The 23,201-nt window shown below is 42.2% G+C and overlaps 2 protein-coding genes across 2 annotated transcripts; both read left to right on the forward strand.

Annotated features, from left to right (window-relative positions):
* The first annotated feature begins 1,106 nt into the window (after nucleotides 1–1,106).
* rnf122 (ring finger protein 122) lies at nucleotides 1,107–14,617 on the forward strand. The gene is made up of 6 exons (XM_034541626.1): nucleotides 1,107–1,610; nucleotides 7,635–7,791; nucleotides 11,740–11,785; nucleotides 11,866–11,907; nucleotides 12,063–12,145; nucleotides 13,033–14,617. Exons 1-6 carry the CDS (start codon nucleotides 1,586–1,588, stop codon nucleotides 13,145–13,147), a joined length of 468 nt encoding a protein of 155 aa, XP_034397517.1. The 5' UTR covers nucleotides 1,107–1,585; the 3' UTR covers nucleotides 13,148–14,617.
* A 3,415-nt stretch (nucleotides 14,618–18,032) lies between these two features.
* Nucleotides 18,033–22,672, forward strand: LOC117736502 (chondroitin sulfate N-acetylgalactosaminyltransferase 1-like). The gene is made up of 9 exons (XM_034541877.1): nucleotides 18,033–18,395; nucleotides 18,492–18,592; nucleotides 18,723–18,901; nucleotides 19,490–19,706; nucleotides 19,975–20,076; nucleotides 20,751–20,932; nucleotides 21,097–21,191; nucleotides 21,298–21,379; nucleotides 22,240–22,672. Exons 1-9 carry the CDS (start codon nucleotides 18,033–18,035, stop codon nucleotides 22,521–22,523), a joined length of 1,605 nt encoding a protein of 534 aa, XP_034397768.1. The 3' UTR covers nucleotides 22,524–22,672.
* Nucleotides 22,673–23,201: the final 529 nt, after the last annotated feature.

The raw sequence follows: 23,201 nt of genomic DNA on the forward strand, positions 1-23,201 counted from the left end.
TCACAAACCCAACAAGAACAACAACAAATAAGAAAAAACAATCTGTACCTCTCAATGAATTAGCCACAGGAAGAAGAAACCTGTCCACCCGGCTCCCAAGAGGACAACAAAGATGAAGGGGAATTATTTGAGTATTGGAGATGAGGGCTGATGATGATGATGATGATGGCAGCAAAGATCCAGTAATCAGTAAAAAGATGATGATGATGATGATAAAGAAGAAGATGATGATGATGGCAGTAAAGATCCAGTAATCAGTAAAAAGATGATGATGATGATGATAAAGAAGATGATGATGATGATGATGGCAGCAAAGATCCAGGGAGCAATAAGAAGATGGTAGTCATGTTGATGATGATGATGATGATAAAGAAGAAGATGATGATGATGGCAGCAAAGATCCAGTGAGCAGTAAGAATATAATGATGATGATGATGATGGTGATGAAGAAGATGATGATGATGACAGCAAAGATCCAGTGAGCAGTAAGAAGATGGTAGTCATGTCGATGATGATGATGATGATGATAAAGAAGAAGATGATGATGATGGCAGCAAAGATCCAGTGAGCAGTAAGAATATAATGATGATGATGATGATGATAAAGAAGATGATGATGATGACAGCAAAGATCCAGTGAGCAGTAAGAATATAATGATGATGATGATAAAGAAGATGATGATGATGACAGCAAAGATCCAGTGAGCAGTAAGAAGATGGTGATGATGAAGACCAGGAGCCATGTGGGATGACAGCGACTCAGGTATACCTCAGTTTTGTCTGTATGAGTCTAAAAAAAACTAAAAACACAGCCTGCAGAAAATGTGCAGAGTAATCGCTCAGGTGTCCATAGCAACTGCACACTTGTGTTTTCTCCGGATACAAATACATATCCTCACATATTTCACATATCTCTATAATAGGGGCCCACAACATGTGGCCCCATGGCCCACCTGGAGGGGTAACCCCGCCGAGGAGGAGAGATGACTTGAACTCGTAACCTCAGTATTGTTTATGTCTTAATTAGACGGTAAAACACATATTCATAAGGAAATAGGAGATATGGTGACAGGAACCACACAGCCCGTCCAGCCAGGCCGTCACAACACACGCCGACCCAGGCCGCCCGACGATTGGTCTGTGCGCACGTCGGTCTGCGTCTGCAGGGGGTGGGAGTAGGCAAATCTAGCCAGTGCTGGAGTTTCTCACACAGATGCTGCCGCTGGGTCAGTGTTATGCCGTCTATTAATAATAACAACAGCCCCAGCGAGGAGAAGGAGAACAACGGGGGGAAATCCACATCACCATTTCTCCCTTTTTTCCCCTCCAGTTTGCAGGGATGAACCAAACTATGTGACATCGGATAAGCCCGCTTCAACTACCGACAGGAAGAAAAAAAAAACTGCTTCTCATCCACCTTTTTATCGGTCTTTTTTTTAAAATTTTAATATAATTTTTACAGGTGCCATTGTCTCGTTCACACAGTCGCTGGCTCTGCTCGGGGCACTTTATTGCGGTCATCCATCTGCAGCTTGTTGGTAAACACGAATCGGACCCTGCCGGCAAGGACTCCCTCTGGTGCATTGATGCACCCATTTCAGTGGTGTAACGGTGAGCAGTCTTTTTATATTGTTAGGCCTCTGAGGTAATGTGCAATACAGCCTGTCAATCTCTCGCAGCTGTGATATCATAGAGCTAGATTGCAGTCTCTCTTTTTTTCTAAATGTAGACATTGCACCTCATACAAAACAAAAACAGTCCTATTAAGACTCTATACACACTGTGTTAACATGTCATAAATGGTTTATAACGCACTGTGATATAGTTATAGATTGTGTTTATCAATGTATTTGTCAACAACTTTAACCCCCTCTGTAAGCACCCATAGGAGGCCCACAGGATATTGAATGCCAATATAGTAAAACTGTATGCAATATGTCTTCATGTGAGAAGTCATAATAGCTGACACATACTGTAAAGTAATACACTGTTGTTGTTGTTTTCACTTCATTATTAGAGCTGCAACCATTAGGCGATGAATCGATTAGTCGATTGCCAGAAAATTAATCTCAAACTATTATGATAACTAATTTATTATTTGTTTGTCATTTTTCAAGCAAAAATGGCTCCTCACATGTGATGATTTGAATCTTTTCTTTGTCATGTGTGGACAAATCATGTGTGACAGTGAACTGGACAAATCAAGCTGATTGAATACGTCACCTTGTGCTGTGGGAAATTAGGATGAGCATTTTCATGAATAGATTACGATTTTAACCAGATTAATAGATAAAGAAAATAAAACTTTGATTCTAGAATGTTTTCAACCATTTATTAAATGTGCTGTGTACTGCTTATCAATGCTAAATAGAAAGACATTAGGTTTGACCCGTTCTTATTATACGTCAAGGTACCATATAATAATATATAATACTCCTTAAATGGCTGTTATACCTTTTTTTGGGCCCTGAATTACATGTTAAAAGCACAATTATCCAAATGTTTAATCAATTTGTCCATTGATTGGTAGAATAAGAGACTGCCTAATCAATAGCATCCTTTACTTCCATCTAAATTAATTCCAGCCACACAAGGCCAGTCTTTGTGCTCTCTGAGTGACATTTTGCCTCTCGGGCTAATCTTGTTTATTCTGACTTTCTCTATCTGCAGCCTCTCATCACAATCTTAACGGCCGCGACCAATTATCTCCAAAAGCCCCAAAAAGACTGAACAACTTTCTCTGTCTTGTTTGAAAAATGTCCGTTTGCCTTCACGGAGGCGTGTCTGTCATGCTCGAAACAAAATGAATGCCTTCATGGCAGTGGGCTAGTGCGTCAGTGCGTCGTTGTCACGTTGAAACCCGGTGAAGATGATGGATTAGTCGTCCTTCTTTTCCTCTTAGGCTTTGCCGAATTGAGAGCAGCAGCCTCCTCGGTGGACTGTTGGCGGTGTTCAGACAAGAACAATTACTCCCTTTGTGCTGCTCAACTCCCCTGCTATTCATAGGGGAAATAGCACACACACACACACACACACACACACACACACACACAGCAACACAGCATAGCGCTGTGTATCTGTGATCATGTGTTTATGAGTGACACATGTAGTACTTCCATGCATATATAATAGTTTCGGGCCCTATCTTCTTCTTCTTCTTCTTCTTCTTCTTCTTCTTCTTCTTCTACTCCTTCTCCTTCTTCTTCTTCTTCTTCTTCTTCATGCATGCAGCCTTGAGTGTTTCCCCCTCCATGTGAACTGTTGAATATTTGATGGGAAGTTCTGTCTTTAATGCGAGCAGCAGCAGCAGCTGCAGAAGCAGCTTTGTGTGAACGCGGCGTATATAGGACAAAACCCTGCCAGGCGTCTAGTAGGAGCTGTCAGAGAAGCTTCCGTAGTCAGCGTATTTTACAAATCACGGAGGGACTTTCCTGCTCTTTTTGAACAACACGAGAATCCGTCTGACGGCTGAAGCTCAACACGACCGACTCGGGTTCTCTCAAAATGAGAACTTTTCGCTGCAGGCTAGCCTTCATCCGTTTTTGCCCCCAGCATCTGCTGCTCTTGGGGCGCCATGGCAACGGGGTGCCTCCTGAGTGTGCCAATATATATGTCAGTGGTCATGTGGGGCTCCACCCAAAGCAAAATACCACATATAGCTGTCTGCTCTCCATGCATACAAAGGTGGAGGGAGGAAGACGTGAGCATCCATCCATACCAACAGACAGACGGTCGGGACAAGACACACGCCCACACACACATGCACACACACCCACACACACACACACACAGACCTGAATACAAATGACCCAGACTTTGTGAGTCTGCAGCAGCTTCACAGGTGATTTGTGCCATCAGCTGTGCAGTGACATGAATACAGGAACATGTGCCCCCCCCCCCCCCCCCCCCAAGGGTGTGTCTCTTTGTCTGCTGACTGTTTGACACAATGAAAAGATGGAGAACATTATGTCTACATCTACGTATTTGTCTGTTTGAGTGCATGTTCACGTCCACACGCGGGTCCAAACCACCCTTATGGACACTCTGTGATATATGAGTATGGAGGAGCTGACCCCATGGAGTTTTACAGTTTGTGAGGACGCACGTGTGACACATGTTGTTGTTTTTTAACGGTGGATTCTGATCAAATATTCAAACAGTGGACTGTTTTTAGGCAAGAGTAGGGACTTTCTGGCACAACTTCACCTTTACTTACGTCTTAAAGGAAAAAGTCCCTCGTAAAAGTATTATGACGAACTGCACTTAAAGTATCAAAAGTAAAAGTACTCATTCTGCAGATAAAATGCCCCTGTGACTGATATATTATGACATAACAATATAAGATATTTATTACACAGCTTCGATGTGAATCTAGTTTTAACTACTTTCTAGAGAGGAGAGAATAGGCCTTTCACACAAGTTTATATATATATATATATATTCTTTTTGAGAAATATTGGATACCTCTACCGCTTTGATCTCAAACAATTATTTCAATGAAACCGTCTCTTTTGGAGGTACTGTTAAAACCTCACAGACAGCTGACAAAAGGGCACCAACTAGACACTGACTTATCGTAAAGGGTCACAAGCAGTAAAGATTGGGAACCCCCGGGTTTAATATTGTTTAAGCTCATCACGTGTTTTTAAAAATGTAAAACATGAATCTGCAAAGTAACCAACCAAACATTACAGTGTAGAAAAGGCTTTTGGAAAATATAAAATATAATTGAAGTGTGAGATCCTGGCTTTGCGGCGCTGCTCATGTCCTTCAGTTTGTGTTTCGTTTACGAACGTCGAGCTCTCAGGCGTGTGCAGCCACCACGGGCCTTGATAAATGGAGCATCACTGTGAGTGAAACTACGAGGCGCAAAGTATTGATCCTCTCGCGCTGTAATTTCCACTGTGAGGCGGGAGAAATGTCAACTAAAAATGTCAATGTGTCACTTTGGCTGATTAGAAATACCACGATCTATAAAAAGGAAAAGTCTTCCGCAAGAAAACAATACACATCACAGGCATGTGAAACTGGTCACGCTCCAACCATCAGTTCGTCCATCTGTTCATTAACCTATATATACGCATCTGTTTTTCCCTCCCCATATCGGTCTGTCCTTCCGTCCATCTGTCCATCTGTCCATCCGTCCATCCATCCATCCCCCCATCTATCCATCCATCCATCCTTCCATCATCCATCAGTCCATCTATCCCTCCCTCAGTCCTTCTGTCCATGTATTCCTTCATCTGTACATCCATCCGTTTATCTGACCATGCAGTTATCCGTCCATCTGCCTGTCCGTCTGTTCACGTTTTCTTGCCAATCCATCCATCGATCCGTCCGCCAATCTATCCATCCGCCCGTTCGTGCATCTATCAATTCGTCCGTAGACGGGTTGCCAGTCCGACCAGCAAACATAGAGACAAACAACGCATTCACTGCAAACTGCAAACACATTTGCAGTTTCCAGTCCACCGGACCTGCATGCCTTTGGACCACAGGAGGGAAATGGGGCACAGAAACAGGACGAACATGCAACCTTTACACACAAAAGCAGGAGTAACTGGTGTTTCTGGCTCCTAACTGTGCTCTGTTGTACACTTTGTTTCTACCGTGAGATAAATTGCCGAGGTGTCGCCTGGAAGAGTTTGGATTTCTGTATTTGGATTAAACAATACACAAACATTTTATTTGTGTCATTCAGCTGCTGTAGTGTTTGATCAAAATGAATATCTGCATATTCTCCCGTCCCTCTGTGGCACACAGCCTCCTCATCCCGTTGTAACGCGGAGAGGTTGATATCAGCACTGCGATGAGTCCTGTGTTAGCTCCGATTCACTATCGCTCACTGGGTTAGTGTGACCCCGATCTCACAAAGCCCCCTCTCACATGCAGATACCGACTTCTCATTACTCATGCAGACACACACCGCACAAGAGTCCTCTCTGTGTCTCTGTCTATCTAATCAACAGCTGCTTCTCCGCGTTAGTTTCTCCCCGGAAATCTGGGAATTCATGGTTCTGCTCGATTAATATGTACATAATAAATAATATCGGAAACACACCCTTGTCAAATACACACGTATAGTGCAACATGTCCAGTGATCATGGCCACATTTGTTCTTCAATCCCGCCCCTCCCCCACTTCTGACCTTGACTGCAAATAGCAGTGCTACAGTGATAATCTATTTCATGGTAAACAAACACACACAGTGTGTTGAGGCACAGCAAGGAGGACGACACAAAGAAGAGGGAGGGGGGTAATGGAAGTACCATCTGTTTAGATCCGAGCACGCTACAAAGTTCTTCCTAAAAGCCCTCAGTTCAAGACGTGAAAACAGTTGTTGTTGGTTTATAGGAGTGAGTCAGCTCCCCTGTACAAGAATACAGATGTCCTTTGCTGCCATTTCAATCGAATTGCAATAGCTGATTCTCAAGTGTGTGAGTCTGAAAACGAATGAACTCGATTTCATCAGCGTCAAAACATATTACATTTTAATGAGGGCTGAGCGAATTGGATCTTTTTCGTCTGTGGCTAGCTGCTCTCGTCCGTCCACTCTCACGCCTTCAAATGGCACTGGCCTGCTATCAGACACAGAAGTGTGTTGTAAGAGACGCAGCCATGATGCTCGGATACCACAGGATTCTACATGTTTAAGTGCAGTGGTCGTCTTTCTCGACCTCTTTTTCCTCAGCCTTTGTGTCCGTGCATATGTCTGTGTATGTGTGTGTAAAGCTTCCACTTCTGACCATTAGAGGAGGGCATGGCTGGCCCTCAGCGACGAATAGTGGAGTCCTTCAAATACCGTGTACAGTTGCATTCAGCTGTGTTTTGAGAGATAACATGAAGTCCACTGCCAGATACGTAACGAGTTCTATGTGATTTAGATTGAAAAAAAAGCGTGTTTCCTTCACATTAGAACCATCTCCAAACCAATCCTCTCTCAACCTGACCTGGAAAAAGTCATTCAAGCATTTATCTTTTCAAGACTCGACTACTGTAACTCCCTCCTCTCTGGGATTAACCAAATCCTGGATTCTCTTCACTGGCTCCCTGTTCGTTTTAGAATTGATATAAAGATTTTAATTTAATTTAATTTTTAAGTATAAAGCACGACTCGTGCCTTATATCTTTAGGTGGAGCCCTTCTTGCTGTTCCAAAGTCGAGGCTGAAAACTAAAAGTGGCCGTGCCTTTGCCTTCCTCGGCTTGAATAGATGAGGCTCGTAGAATCAGTCATTTCTTTAAAATCGCGTTTTAAAGCCCACTTTTACAGAGTGGCTTTTATGTGATGTCGTCCCTTCACTGCTTTATTTTTATTGTTGGTTTCACTCAATTATTTTACGAAAATTTTACGAAAATTTTATTTATTTAATTTGATGTATTTATTAGTTCATTTTATCGTATCAATTGTTTTTTTTTGTTTCATCCATTTTGGGCCTCACTGTTTCTGCTTTCTGTTGTTTTATTGCGTTGCTTTTGGTGCTTTGTCTTTAAAGGTGCTATATAAATAAAGTTTTTATTATTGTTATTATTATATATTCTTGCATGTAGCAGTTTCAGGCACTGAAAGCAGTTTTGTTTTCTAGCGAACGTCTTCATGCAAATGCATCTTAAATCTCCCCTCCGTCTTTGTTTAGGGTGCTTCTGTGGTCTGGGACTGGTTTACTCCAACAAGTCGTGCACCATGCCGCCCATCACCTTCCAGGACCTGCCTCTCAACATCTACATGGTCATCTTTGGGACTGGCATCTTTGTCTTCATCCTGAGTCTCATCTTCTGCTGTTACTTCATCAGGTGAGGGCCGATGGAAACATAAATAAGACACTAAGACGATAATGCTCACAAGTGCAATGCCAACAAGCTGATTAAAAGGGATAATGCTCATCATGTTCACCATGGAATTGTAGTGCGTTAGTATGCTAACATTTTCTCACTTGCATATTACACAGCTGAGGCTCATGGGAATGCCAGTTTTGCAGGTATTTGATGACAAAGTAAAATGTCATCAAAAATCCATCCCATATTTGTTGAGATATTTACATCTGAACCAAAGTGATGTGTGTGTGTATGTGTAGGCCAGAAACAGTGAGGGAGGGAAGGAGGAAGGGGGGTGGGGGAGAAGAAAAGAGGAACGGGGTGACCTCTCCCACTGTTGACTGTAAACTCCCTGATGAGCTGAATGGACGTTTGTGTCTGAAGGACGGGATATGAGGCAACAGGAAGCAGTCCGCCACAATGTGTGAGGACAGCAGCGAGCAGAGCTGCAGAGCGGCTCAGAATAAACTCGACCTGAATAGCACACAGTGGGAGTACACAACAAAATCACATATGTACAACATCTCATAAGGAAGCGCCGACACCTGCAAAGGGCCGGTGTTTCTCATTTTTTAAATTTCTTTTTAATCTGAGCTGTTTTGGGAACATCTGGATCGGGATGCATCACAGAATGTGCTATTATTTTTTGTGTCGCGTGTGATTTTGAATTGCCTCTCATCAAAATGTTAAACTGTTTGGAAAAACGTGTCTGTCGGCTGGAGGCATACGGAGCATTCAGATTATTTGGTAGCCGGTATCCAGTAGGAGTATTTGTGCATTTCCCTCATGTGCAGTCTGGCCAATTTTCTATAAATACATATCAATTAATTCCCACAGCAGCACCAAGTGGCATATATGACTGTGCCAACAACAACAACAACAACAACAACAACAACAACAACAACAACTTCTAAATACCTTTAACACATAGTTTACTCTTGACCTCAAAACACCAGCAGACAAAAGAACGTCAGGGCCAAGTACAGTATGTTTACTACCAGTGAGTCGTGAACATAGCGGAGCATCTTGAGCAGATGAAGAGCCAGATATTTAGAGGAGGCAGATTCAATAGCATGCATTCATTAGTTTGAATAAGTCACACAAACTCCACACCGAGGCCAACAATACAAGCGTAATATTTCAATAGAACTGTGACTTCCAAAAACATAATGTTGAGAAGCAAACAACTTGACTTGAGTCAACTAATGGGATGAATTATTTGGACAAACCTGAAGGAAATCTTTTAAAAGACAAAAAAAAGCAGGCATACATTTAGAGCAGTTTCTGGGAAAATCTCTGGGATACTTTTACGTTGTAGTTATTAGAAAAGAAAACCTTGGCACTTAATTGACCATTAACTGTGTCAGACGAGCTCGGATCCGTCCCGTTTCTCTCGAAGCACTTGCCTGTGAATCATAACCAATGAGTCACTTCCTGTCGGCCCCATTAACATGCTGAAGGTATGCTCGGGTAGGAGTGTGATTGTGAATTAATTTATAGACCGGGTGATTCATCAGATGAATACTGAGTGATGATTGTCATCCTCTGTTGGGGGCAGGCTTCCTATTATACACTCAGACAGGCTCTCTGTTTAAATCCTGTGTGTCCGGGAGTTTGAGGTGTTGGATTTTAACATCACGGGGACTGTCTCAATTTGCCGATGTGAGACTTCCCCTTTAATCATAATAAGCACAGCGCATTTATATCTTTTCAGCCTCCATCGTGGAACCGTTGCTGTTCTAATAGTGGCACAAACTGGGGGTGTACACAGCGGTGCCTGCAATATACCAGTGCAAAACCACGAGGGTGCCAAAAGCCCACAACAAAAATATCACATCTTAATTATACCCCAATGTCCTGTAACAGCAGCAGGTCTGTGTTCAGGGTTTTCTAGCGTTAACATACAGTACAATTTTGTGGTATTTTTACTTAAGTTGTGTATTTCAATGCTCTGCTACTTTATACTTTCACTGCGTTGCATTTCAGAGGGAAATGTTGTATTTTTACTACACAACATTCATCTGATACCTTTAAGCTTTTTACAACCACATCATGAATTCATGAAATATTATAATTTGTTCCATTAACCCGTTGAAAGGGTTCATCCTGACTGAGCGCGGAGATATTTGGCTACCAGATCCCACAGACTCATTTAATTTGCCGCCAGTGATCCTTGAGACTGGACCTGTGAAATCCCCTGAAGGTCCAGATGCCAGATTTTAAAGCTTAACACAGTTTGTTCATTAACAGGAAAGATGTATGTGCCCAGTCACACTTCTAATATTCAGAAATGCCTCTCACTGTAAATACCCCTGCAGTAGTATGAAGGGGTACATGCTCCCACGGAGGGATGCCATCTTGCCTGCAGATAATCAGCAGCAGAGAGAGAGAGAGAGAGAGAGAGAGAGAGAGACATCTGTGAAACAAGTTTGTTTTCTAATGAGAGTCCTTTGTTTTATAAAAGTTTGTCTCTGAAAATGTCAAAGTAGGAAATGAATTGCAAGATGACATTTTATAAGCAGCTAATATCGTTATTCAAGGAAATGACATAGTATGCGATGAGCAATACACGTTTTCCTTAGTAGGAAAAGCAGTGGCTGGTTTGTAGTTGTCCGTGCCGATCATTCACACCTGTTGAATTCATTGTTGCTTCACACAATGAGAACCAGTCAGCTCTATGAGGATTGTTTTCCTATTCTTGCGAACTAAAATCCCAGTCATGTCCCCTTTTTCACCCACTTCACATCATTCTCCAAGCATGGGAAACCCCAACACATGTAAAACGTGCATCCTCACATTGTTCCACGTGGAAGATTGTTAGCGGCAATCAGCGTAAACAACAAACCGAGATTATTTGCTGACAAACACAGTAAATAACTGCCATTTCCTGAATTTAATTCTTCCTTTTGTTTCTTGAACGGGGGATCAGATCAAAACTAAAACATTCATCTTTCATCTCAGATGCTGGGACTGCATTTAGTTTCAGGCTCAAAATCACAAACAGCGATAGACGTTGGAGTCTATGTTTAGTCGTGCAAAAGCAGGAGGCCAAAAATAACCGGCTGGACCGACGCAGTGATAAAGATCTCCTTTCTATTGTTGGTTACGAGGGCGGTGCAGGGGATTCAAAGACACAACACACTCATTAACTGTGTATGTGTGTGCGTGGAAGTGTGTGTGTTTGCTTGTGTGTGTTCAGCCAGTGAACAGTATGCGCGCAGGGGAACACGTATTTGTCTGTGGATGTGTCGCTCTTGGAAAAGACAGTTAATTGCCAAAGCTTACCCTGATTCTGTTACACGCAGTCCCAGAATGTAACCACACCAACTTTAAACCTCGGCCTGATCCAAGACCTGCTGTTAAACTCAGCTTAGAATAGATACACACATCTTTATTACTCATGTTTTAGACTTGTGGAAGTAGTCACAATGAGCTCAAAGCGACCAGCAGCAACAATACACTCCGCAGGATGAGGGATGTGCTTTCAACAGTTTATTTGCTGACAATACTTATTTTACTTTAGGCTGCATTAATCAGTATTTTCATATGAAGGATTTTAAAGGGGTCATCCACAGTGCCTTGTTGTGATCACCCCTCTGTACTTTATACACTCTGAGGAAATACACTGTTACAAGCAGTCCTGTATTTATAGTATAAGTCCAGAAGTATAAAAAGAAATGTAAATATAATATCAAAAGTAATGTACTCGTCATGAAGAATAATGGCCCTTGTGAGTGCTATATTATTATATATTGTATTATTTCATAGTTAATGATAATAATAATAATAATGCTTTCACGTGTAAATAGCATTTTACTGTTGTCGTGTACTTATACTTTCCACTTTTTAAGGTTCTCTAATTAAGGTTATACAGGTTGTAAACAGTAACAGAGTAAATTATGAATGTGTTTCTATATTCATCCACAGCAAACTACGGCACCAAGCCCAGAGTGAGCGGTTTGGATACAGAGAGGTATAGTCCCACGTTAATATTTAAGCACCCTTTAGGTCTGAATAATAATAAATGAATACATTTTGTTTTTGATACTCCAGGTGGTTTTAAAAGGAGATCCCAAAAAGTTGAATCTTCATGGGGTAATAAGCATGTGATTTTCATGTACAATTGCACTGATTTCTGCATAAATTACCAACAATGTTTTATAATATGAAACACACAACGAATGAAAAATGATGCATACAAATGTCGTTGAATAACTGTCCTCACTCTGTCCTGTCCGTCACTCATGCAGCAAACGTGCGCCGTGTGTCTGGAGGACTTCAAAGTGAAAGACGAGCTGGGAGTGTTGCCATGCCAACATGCTTTCCACAGGAAGTAAGAGTCTCTGTTTTTCTTTTCTTACCGCTTGGCACATGGGCTTGTCAAAATGGCAATGACCGTGTTTGATCTGCTAAATAGAGAGTGTTGGTTGATTAATTCATGACTAAATCTCAGTATTGCAGGGAGGAGTGGTCAAGGCATGAGCGTACCCCAGCATGCACCTGAGTAGACGGCGCGTAGAATCAGTGCTTACATTTAGCAGGGGAAACATTCCAGTTGTTTATTAGGTGTCTAAAATTGTGATTTGCTTGCAGTTATCTTGAACATGAGCATTTTGTATACATCAATATAAACCAGGAGAGACTAAATGAAAGATAGGCATACAAATAATACAATTATTATATTTGACTTAGTGGGCACAATGTGAAAACGTCAAATGAAATGTGGATCACAGAGATCGGGGCAAACTCTGACTGGTTGAACGGAAAAACACTCAACTGCCCTTTAGTCAGCTATTGAGTCAGCTGATTGAGTTGGAGGCAGGAAAAGGAGAGCGACATAATCTAATAGAGTAAGCACAAATATGGTCTCAAACTGCAGTTTCATAAGGGAAGACCAATTTGAAGGGTTATAAACATGATAAAGAAAGACTTAAGTGATTGGACTCCAGCGTAAAGATGAGGTAGGACAGGCTCCCCCGGGTGTCTAGACACTGGAGGTGGTGGTGGCGGAGTAAAGCCGGCAGGTGGTTGATTGAAACGCTCAGTAAAAGAAATAAAATATATACCATTGTTATAGATAATATGACCCAACAGTATATTGTAAATTAGCTTCAAGCTTACTCATACTTACTACTTTTACAGGTAAAATCACAACTTGTACTTGTAACAGAGTGATATATTGTGAAGTAAAAGATCCCCTGTCCGTGACCTCTTGCTCAGGTGTCTGGTAAAGTGGCTGGAGGTGCGCTGCGTCTGCCCCATGTGCAACAAACCCATAGCCGGCCCCCCGGAGCAGCACCACAGCATAGGGACTCTTCTGGATGAACTGGTGTAACTTCTCCAACACTGCCAGCCCGGGTGGGCCCCCGCCGCCCAGGCCAAACCAGCTGATATAAGGTAGCGACCAACAGGAAGAGAGACATTGTTTTGCCGTGGGAAACACAGCAAAAGCACCAACATGACGATAGTAAGTTGGGGTAACCTAGTTACTACCCGCAGACAGACTCTGAAGGATGCTGTTGCCTAGCAACCGTCTCCGAAGATGGCAACACGACACCTTGTGGTGTCTGAGAGATTATCTCCAGCCACCCACACATCACTCCGCCACTCTTCAACATCCTCGCTCGGTCCCATCTTTCTCTCGTTGCCTCGAGTCGGGTTAATGGCACCACCAAAGAAGGGTTTTCATTTTTCACAACGCCGTGGACAAGCGAGTGGTGAAGGAGGACAGCGCCGGGTAAGAGGCACTGATCCCCTCCAAGCATGTACGAGTGTTATTTTTCACTGATATGAAATAATATCGGCTGATGCCATTAGAGCTAAATTCTTTCAGACAAGACGTTTTGAGACAAAGCCACAAACAAAGATATGTCAACATCCCCGACTGAGCACGAGAACACTTTGACAGTTGAAACTTTTTAAGATTTGTGCTGAAGATAAATTGGAAGTCACACTGGTTACAAAACATGATGGAAAACATGGATTCAGGCATCATCAGTGGGACTTAAATTATTCATATAAGAAGCAGCTCAAGCTGTTGTCCACGTTTAGCAAATGTCAAACAATTGAATTTGTGCTTATATGTGCTACTGATACTGACACGTCCTGCCTTTCACTGTAACTGTTTGATTCTTTCTTGAAATATGTTGATTTTCTTTTCTTTTCTAAAATTGCACTTTAAATTCACAAACAAAACAACAACAAAAAATAGCCATTGTTCTTCTAACATATTAAGTGTAAGGTTTGACTGCAGTTTCCAGGTGTGGCAAATCTTTTATCAAAGTCTGTGAAGTATCCGAGATGCTGCTTCATCTGAAGAGAAGGGAGGGCAGCAGTCCCTCGGTGTTGTGAATTCATCTGGGAGCTTTTCATACATTTCTGTGGCATTATTGCTGAGATTCAGTTTTTTTTACATTCCTCTGTTGTAGTTCTTCATTTTTGTTTGTGATTTACAGCTGTTCAGAAAGCGAAACCACTGCCTACAATTGAGCACAAAAACTCACAAAGCACATTGTCCAGACACTGACGGCACCTTAACTGTAATTAAAAGCCAAACACGCACGCGAGTGCTGTTGAATTCACATGCCAAGAAAAGAAAGTGTCTAAGAGGTTTGTTCACTCTCATTCTGGCCACATTCCACATTTTGTAACCGAAACAGATGTAAATAACTCGAAACAATAATAAATACAGTTGTGTGTTTTGTTCAGCTTCTCTTGTTTATCTCTTGGTACTCATGTATCTGGCGCCACCATCAGGTGAAGTACTGCATGAACATGTATTAAATTATTCTGATCACTGGCTCTCAACCTTTTTGGCTTTTGACTCTCTAAAGCCGAACAATGCCTGATGTTGTTCAGCCAAAGACAAATGTTTCCTTCTCAAATGCTTTAACATACAAGTAACGTTGTGTCTTCTTTGCCTTGCTAAAAGAGCTAGAATCAAACATTATTGGTGGTAAATATATGGTTATTATTATTATATTATTATTAAGAATGTCAGAAAATATAAAAAGTGTTGGTTATCCAGTGTGTGTTAATTAAGAAATAGGGTCAGATAAAATATTTGTATGTTTTATTTGCACAGGAGTTTGACTCATCTTGTCTTTGAGATGTATTCATTTAAACTAACCGCAAGGCTAGACACCATGAAGAAAATTAGGACTTTAAGTTTAAGAGCTAAAACGTTGTGAAAGTACAACACTTTTTTTTTGAAACCCAAGGAGTACATGTTATATTATTCTGGCAGTGTATACGTTAAGTGTGTCGAGTACGGGTGAATGCACACTAGTAAGACTGCTGGATAACAAAAGACAAACACAAGACATAAATAAATAAGAGTAGTAAATAATATAGAGAGAAATAGTCACATATGAATATAATAAGTTCCTCTCTCTCCCTGTAGATTTTGCCTTTTCCTCGACAACATATCTGTCATGAATTTTAAGTCTGGTCACAACAGAATAACTAATACATATGATTAATACCAATGAGTTATGAAGTACCTTGTTACAGTAAATGCATTCATATTGGACACTTAAAATCTATGCAAATAAAAGTAAAAGAACTGGGGAGGAAACAAAGCAGCAAACTAAGAGAGGAGTCAGAGCTCAGGTGACAACATCCAAATGAAAACAAGGACCATCTGTACGCCGCCTCATTAAATGTGCAAGACCCGGTCCTGCTGGCAGGTCCGGCCGGTACGCAGCTATTTCCCCACAGCAGATTGCAGGTGGCATGAGCATCCACAGTCTGAAGGGCATTCCTTACCCCGGTTGCCTTCTAATTAGACTTAAGGCCAAGGAGGAGCCTCGGGATGACCTGAGAGGGGATTCAGGATGGAAGCAGATGGTGTGAGATCTCACATGGATGGAAGTGAACACTGGGTCTGATAGAAAGTGAGAGATGGAAAAAGAGAGAGGCGAGGGAAGAGCTGGGAAAAGGTGGAGAACGAGAGGAGAGAGGATGGGGGAGAGGGAGGAAGTCCTCGGCGTTCCCACTTTAACTGTCGATTTTGACACGGTCGAGAGTTGTTTCAACATTACACGGATGAGTTAACCTGGCAAGCACACACCCATTTCCTTTCAAGACTACAAAACAAAATCCTGCAAAAAGAGGAAGAGATGAGCAATTCGGGATGATGGACGTCTGGTTCCAACTTTCCTTTGAGGCGCCGCAGCAGTTGGTGATTATATTAAAGTTTTTTTTTTCTTCTGTAGAGTGTTGAGAGCGTGTTGGTGGATGGTGATCGCATGTTTCCGTCTGATCTGTTCTTTCGCAGACAGTTTCATCACAAATCTGCAGTTCACCGCCTGTAAGGTGTCCGACCGGGATGAAGGCATGATGAAAGCTTTGCAGTCATTTTGAATAAATTAAAGGTTTTTAAATAACCAACAAGATACGGAAGATTACAACCATAATATTTAAACCGAAAAACTATGGGTGCTCTCAAAAATGATCACAATAAATCAAAAGTTCATCTAAATTAGGATGAACTTTTGATTTATTTAAAATGACCTAATGGTCAGAATGGTAGAATGCTTTAATTAAAGGATTCTGCATGGTATGAGCACATGCACACATACATCACCACACACTCCTTTTCTCATAAAGACAAATACACACACACACACACACACACACATACAGCTTGGGTGGAACTAGAAACATAAGCAAGTCTTTCATGAGATCAGCCTCTACCTGAGCAATAAAGAGCCATCTGTGCTGTGAATAAACTGATGATGGCATCACACACACGCACGAACACACACGCACACACACACACACACACACACACACACACGCACACACACACATACACACACACACACACACACGCACACACACACGCACACGCACACACATACACACACACGCACACACACACACACACACACGCACACACACATACACACACACACACACACACATACACACACACACACGCAAACACACACACGCACACACAGGGCGGAAAGACACACAGAGAAATGCTTGTTTCTGTTACTTCCCACCTTCAGCGTCGTGGCACTGCAGAGTGAATGTAAGGTCAGGTTATTTCTCTCTCTGTGCATTTTATAGTAGCCAACCTGAACCTGACTAGCAGTCCAACAGCAGCTGGGAGAGAGCGCGTGGAACGGACCGTTAAAAAGAAATAGGCTTCTCACAAACCATTGAGACACATCAGGACGAGACGAGGACCAGGTTGGTTGGTTTACTTTCTCCTGGTTGTCATCTTGATTTGTTTGATGCATTAAGACCTGCTTTACGTCAACGCCTCTACTACATCTGTTTGTTACTTTCTTTAAAGTCTTTTGAGAAAATATATTAACTGTTGTTGCAGTTATTTTCACAATGGGTGAAAGAGGTATGTCTTCGAGCAATTGATTTAAGATTTGACTAATTAATAATCAGTGGTCACCAATCTGAGGGTCAGAAACTCCCAAGAGGTCCCAAGATAAATCTGAGCGGTCACCTCATGATAAAAAAAAAGAACTTGATTTTAAAAATGTTTTTATTATTTTATCTGACCATTCTCCAGCCAAGCCAGGTCTGTGGCTCTAGGGCTGGCAATATTAAACCAGACTGAAACATCTCAACAGCTTTCAATGGACTGACCATGAAAATATGTAGCCTACACACATTTAGGCTTCCCAGAGGATGAACCATAACAGCTTTGGTGATGTTGTGGGTTTTCCTCGAGCACATTTTGTGTTTTTGCGCTATTTAGCAAATGTTAGCATACAAACAGACTAAACTAAGATGGTGATGTTAGCATTTAGCCTCACAGGGCTGCCAGCATGTCTGTAGACTCTTAAGTCTGGTTTTCTTGTGAAATACCCGTCACTCCTTTATTGGTTGAACTGCTCACACACAGTTTGTGTCCATAACCTGTAATTGGGGACCACGACTAGGACCAGAAGGCTAAAAGTGTGGGAACCACTGCTTTAAAATGTACATTGCTGTAACAGGGAGTATCAGTGCTCTGGTGATGATCTCTACATGCGGCACAACACCTGTGAAGATGCAGCCTGAGGAGGTGACAGACGCGGACAACATGAGAAAACATGAGGATGTCTTCTTTAAAAGCCATAATTATTAATCTATGGTTACGGAATTATGGGTTGCTCATTTTTCTTGTGGGTGCATCTCCACGTCACCAAAAGAACAGACATGATTCTATAAACCTCGAGAGTTAAAGTTTTTTTTAAAGACAATCCACCATGTTCAAGCGGTGGCTTTTGGCCTTGTTGCCGCGGGTCGGCCTCATTGTGCTGGGCCTCTGCTGCTGTCTGTCCCTGTTCTACCTCCTCGCCTGTAAACCGACGTCACCCGGAAGCCAGCAGTCTCTGCTATGGTCCGGAGGGGCCACCAGTAAGGAGGGATACATGGCCTTGTTGCAGGAGAGGGAGGACTCTCACAGACATTACATCAATAGCCTGACGAAGCAGATAGCCCAGCTGAAGGAGGCGCTCCAGGAGAGGACGCAGCAGCTTCAAGAGTCCCTGGACAAAGCTAAAACAAGAGGGATTTTGCCTCAGGGTCTGGAGAGTCTGCACAAAACCCCGACACAGACTGACCTCAAGGTAGGAAAGAAAACATGAGGATGGATGGGGATGCAAAATAGATGAAGGAGTACCTCCATCTACTACTAGATAGTAATGTTACATCATTTCCCCCAGAATTTCTTGCACTCCCAGCTGAACCAGGCGGAGGTGATCTCAGGTGTACAGCTGCCCAGCGAATACGCAGTGATACCTTTTGACACTTTCACCCTACGGAGGTGAGTGGGACCGTCGTCCATTGGGAAGGACAACAGTAGAGCTTTCAAAGCCTCCAAGAGCGACGTCTGACGTTAGGTCCTACCTCGCGCCTCGTCATGAAGTGTGTTGGTCTGTTGTCCCGTCACTCAGAGTGTACCAGCTGGAGATGGGGCTGACGAGGCACCCGGAGGAGAGGCCTGTGAGGAGAGACCGCAGAGACGAGCTGATAAGCGCAGTGGAAACAGCTCTGCACGTCCTGAACGGGCCTCAGCAACACACAGACAACACCAGACGGAAGAGCACATACTCCCCGTCCGACTTCATAGAGGGTGAGTGTGATCTCCGTTCATTCATTACATCTGCGTCAGACGATTGAGCTGGGTGGATGGCTAGGAAACCTCCGGGAAGGTTCAAATGCAAGTAGACAGCCTCCACATCGATGCCAAGATGCTTTTCATGTTGATTGATGAGATTTAAGAATCTAGAATGTTTTGTTTCTGTAGATCGACTTACAAAACACACAAAGTACAGCTTGGTCTCTCATCATCGCACACTCTCGTGATATCTTTCTGGCTCCGATTGGTTGGTTGATTTTACAACCAGGGAAACAATGAGCACAATAGTCAGTGAGTGATTCAGAGGCCTAGAACCAGGATAGGAAACAAGAGCATCCAGAGGAAAACCACAATGGGTAAAAAGGGTCAAACATACAACGGACAAGGTTCAAATCCAGGACATTCTCTCCTTTACAAAGATACATTGGTACATGGTCGTTCTACAACGCCGGGTTACGCAACCAGTTGCTTTGCATACAGGGAAAAAAACATACTTTTGACAAAATTATAGAAATAAATAGGAGGCCGATGAAATGAAGTGCCGTCAGCTGAACGAGAACTTCTCTCGTGGGCGTGTCACAGGGTTGACCCGCACAGAGCGGGACAGAGGAACCGTTTACGAGCTGATGTTCAAAGGCGCCGGCCCGCGAGACTTCACACAGCTTGTGCTCTTCAGGCCGTTTGGTCCCGTGATGAAGGTGAAGAGCGAGAGCGTGGACACCCGCGGCACCCTCATCAATATCATCGTACCTCTTTCGAAGAGGCCGGACATGTTCAGGCAGTTCATCAACAACTTCAGGTATCACTGGGAAAGTGAAATAACACACACACACACACACACACACACACATACACAGTGATTGTATCAGGGCATTATTGACAGTGCCGAGTGAGTCCATGTCCTAATAGAGTAGCTGAAGCCAATAAGAGCCCTCTCCACTTCAGATAATATGAGAGAAAGTTGTGACTCGAATGGTTGTCCTTATCTAATAAAAAATGTCATTTGTCATGGAGTCGTATAGAAGTGGTCCTGAAACATGTTTATTTGTATTGTGTTTTTGGATCAGAGAAGTGTGCATCCAGCAGGACGGCAGGGTTCATCTGACTGTTGTCTACTTTGGCCGAGATCAGATAGATCAGGTGAAAGCCATGCTGGACCAGACCACCAGGTAATGCAATGATTATATTATATTTACAGTTTAATCATCCGCTGATTAGTCACGTTAGTCATGTTTTCATTCACATATATAAATGTGCATTTTGACATATTGCATTAGACAAGTTGTATGGAAATGGTTACATTTCTAAAACTTCCTTGATTGCAAAAACAGTCTGGAGGTGGCCAACCTCTGATCAACCTACGCAGCAGCACAGTTTATTCACTGCAAACCAGTTGATGGAAATTAGCCTAATTTGCATTTCTTGTTTTGCAACATTTCAAAGGTTTGCTTAAAATGAGCTTGAATGGAAACACAGCCATTGGCTTGGTGTGTTGAGGTAAACAATATCCACGTACAATATCTTTCCCGTATCTATTTTCTCTGTAGCTGCACACCTTTTTGAAATTTTTTTTTTAATTATTGGACTTCACAAAGATATTAGTCAAAGCGGCATCGATGTTCGTCTTTTTGATTTTGTCAAAACAAGTCACCAGATTTCCGATTCATGACCTGAGTTGAAGTCATGTGACACGAGTCCAGACTTCATGTCTGGAGGTTGGTTGTTTTTGAGTGATTATTCACTTAGCATTTCAAATGAAAAACCCTCAGATGCACCAGATTAACCGTCTATGGAAACACAGATTCCCCCATGAATGCCCTTCTGTTTTCCTCCTCTTCTTCAGAGAGACTCGGTTCAGGAGCTTCACTTTGATCCAGCTGAACGAGAACTTCTCTCGTGGGCGTGGTTTAGACGTGGGCGCCAGGGCGTGGAGGCGCAGCCAAAACGTCCTGCTCTTCTTCTGTGACGTTGACATCCACTTCACCGCTGACTTCTTAACTTCCTGTCGTCTCAACGCAGAGCCGGGTGAGAGGGGACTGCTTCCCTTCAAGCATTTATGCCACATCTTCAAGAGATATCCTGACGATTGACAATGTTTTAAAATATGACAAATGTTAAAAAATATATTTTTTACATTTTCAAATTTATGTGACTGGATATTTGTCTGTTTTAACTGTTTTTGTCTCAAGGGAAGAAAGTGTACTATCCAGTGCTCTTCAGCCAGTACAACCCCTCTATGATCTACAGTAATCAGACACGTCTACCCTCTGTTCAAAAACAACTGGTAAGCAGAAAATAAATACATACAAATAGCTCAATTGACTTGAATGTATCATAATAAATTGTCAGGATGTCCTCAAGATGTGATTTGACTGATTTGTTGCTTTCAGGTGATGAGGAAGGAAACTGGATTCTGGAGAGACTTTGGGTTTGGCATGACATGCCAGTACAGGTCTGATTTCCTCAACATAGGTAATGGGAACGCTTGTGCCATCACCTATTTCACTAATTTCATGTTTTGTAAGACATAATAACATTTCAAATTACAATACACATAATGTGTAGCAACAGAAGTACTGGTGCATTTTTTATATACAATTATAGTATTGATGACATTGTCTGTTCCTGACTGTACAAAAAAGAAGAAAATTCACTTCCTCATTCCATCTGTTGCCCTTTTCTTGTTTAAACACATCAAATTAAGGGAACAAGATTTTCCTAAAAAGGCAATTTTGTGCGGTCCTGGGACAGGGATGTCGTATGTGTACAGATTGTAAAGCCCTCTGAGGCAAATTTGTAATTTGTGATATTGGGCTATACAAAATAAACTCAATTGAATTGAATTGAACAAGAATACCTAAAGTTAGAGGTCACATCCACCACCTTTTACATGGATGTCGAATCAGTGCTGATGGTACGTGTAGTCCACTGAAGAAATACATTCCCCAGGACTTGCTACACTGATTCCTCCTGCTGTGGCTACATGTGCCAGGATGCAAGCATTAAACTCACAAAACATCAATGGAGGAAATATTGTTACAACCGTGGTTGTCTTTTCCAGTTTATCTACGGGTTCCTGAAGAAGTTCTCCAGTACACCTCTGTCCCAGTTAGGAGAACAACTTGCATAACGCACACATGGCTCTCTCTCTCTCTTTCTCTCTTTCTCTCTCTCTCAGCCTTGAGAGACCTCTCTCTGGCTGAAGTCAAAACATTGTAAAATGTTCCTCGTCCATAACATCCCTGTCGCCCATATTTTGGGAAGCCACTTTCGCTGTTGGAGAAGTTATAGTTGTGCATTGCACACGTCTAAACGTCTCTACTTCCTGGCAGGTGGTTTTGACCGTAACATCAAAGGTTGGGGGTTGGAGGACGTGCACCTGTACAGGAAGTACCTTCACAGTAAGCTGATGGTGATTCGCTCTCCGTCTCGAGGGCTTTTCCACTTGTGGCACGAGAAGAACTGTGCAGACGAGCTCCCTCCAGACAAGTACAAGATGTGTATGCAGACCAAAGCCATGAGCGAGGCCTCGCACGGCATGCTGGGAGAGCGGTTCTTCAAGCGGGAAATTGAGCTTCATCTGAGCTCCCAGAAGCAGAGGAACAGCGGAACATGATGAGGACAATAAAATAGGGCTTTGGCGACATTCGTCACAGTTCTTTAATTCAGTTCATGATCATTTATGTTTACTTACTTTATATTAAGCCTCAAACAACAGATGGTTTACTGTGATTATTGTTCTCCATATGGACACAAACACTTAAAAATAATGACTGCTATATATTTTGTGTGAATAAAACAATGAATTATATGACCTGTGCTGTATGTTTTCTTTCCATAGAAAAGTCACAGAGAGAATGTGGCAACATTTTTGTTTTGTGTGGTTTAATGTGGTGTTTTTTTATGGGAGGTGTTCCCAAATGTTTGCATAGCATAACATAGCCCAGTTTATATCAACCAGTAACATTACAGAATCAATAACATTATGAACAGCTTCACTTGAATTGCATGTGGATTTTCCTGCATATTTCTCACAGATTTCTGTTATCAAGAATAATGTCTCTCTTTCTGTATTTACAGTCAACTCAAGAGCGAGATACATTTGTTCATATTTTGGTAACACTTTATAATAAGGGTACAAATATGTTGTATGTGTACAGATTGTAAAGCCCTCTGAGGCAAATTTGTAATTTGTGATTTTGGGCTATACAAAATAAACTGAATTGAAAATAAATAAGTAAGTAATGCTTTAATCATGATTAAATTAATTAATTAATGCCGAATGTATCATCAG

This window comes from Cyclopterus lumpus, chromosome 9, assembly GCF_009769545.1.
Source record: "Cyclopterus lumpus isolate fCycLum1 chromosome 9, fCycLum1.pri, whole genome shotgun sequence".
Lineage (NCBI taxonomy): Eukaryota > Metazoa > Chordata > Actinopteri > Perciformes > Cyclopteridae > Cyclopterus > Cyclopterus lumpus.

What these genes read in the sequence shown, in the direction of transcription:
- rnf122 (XM_034541626.1), top strand. Translation starts at nt 1,586, where the DNA reads ATGCACCCATTTCAGTGGTGTAACG. An exon ending in AGCGGTTTGGATACAGAGAG is followed by an intron (nt 11,786 to 11,865) that starts GTATAGTCCCAC and finishes TTGATACTCCAG; the next exon opens with GTGGTTTTAAAAGGAGATCC. An exon ending in AAAAGTTGAATCTTCATGGG is followed by an intron (nt 11,908 to 12,062) that starts GTAATAAGCATG and finishes TCACTCATGCAG; the next exon opens with CAAACGTGCGCCGTGTGTCT.
- LOC117736502 (XM_034541877.1), top strand. Translation starts at nt 18,033, where the DNA reads ATGTTCAAGCGGTGGCTTTTGGCCTTGTTGCCGCGGGTCGGCCTCATT. An exon ending in CAGTTCATCAACAACTTCAG is followed by an intron (nt 19,707 to 19,974) that starts GTATCACTGGGA and finishes TTTTTGGATCAG; the next exon opens with AGAAGTGTGCATCCAGCAGG. An exon ending in GTCTGATTTCCTCAACATAG is followed by an intron (nt 21,380 to 22,239) that starts GTAATGGGAACG and finishes ACTTCCTGGCAG; the next exon opens with GTGGTTTTGACCGTAACATC.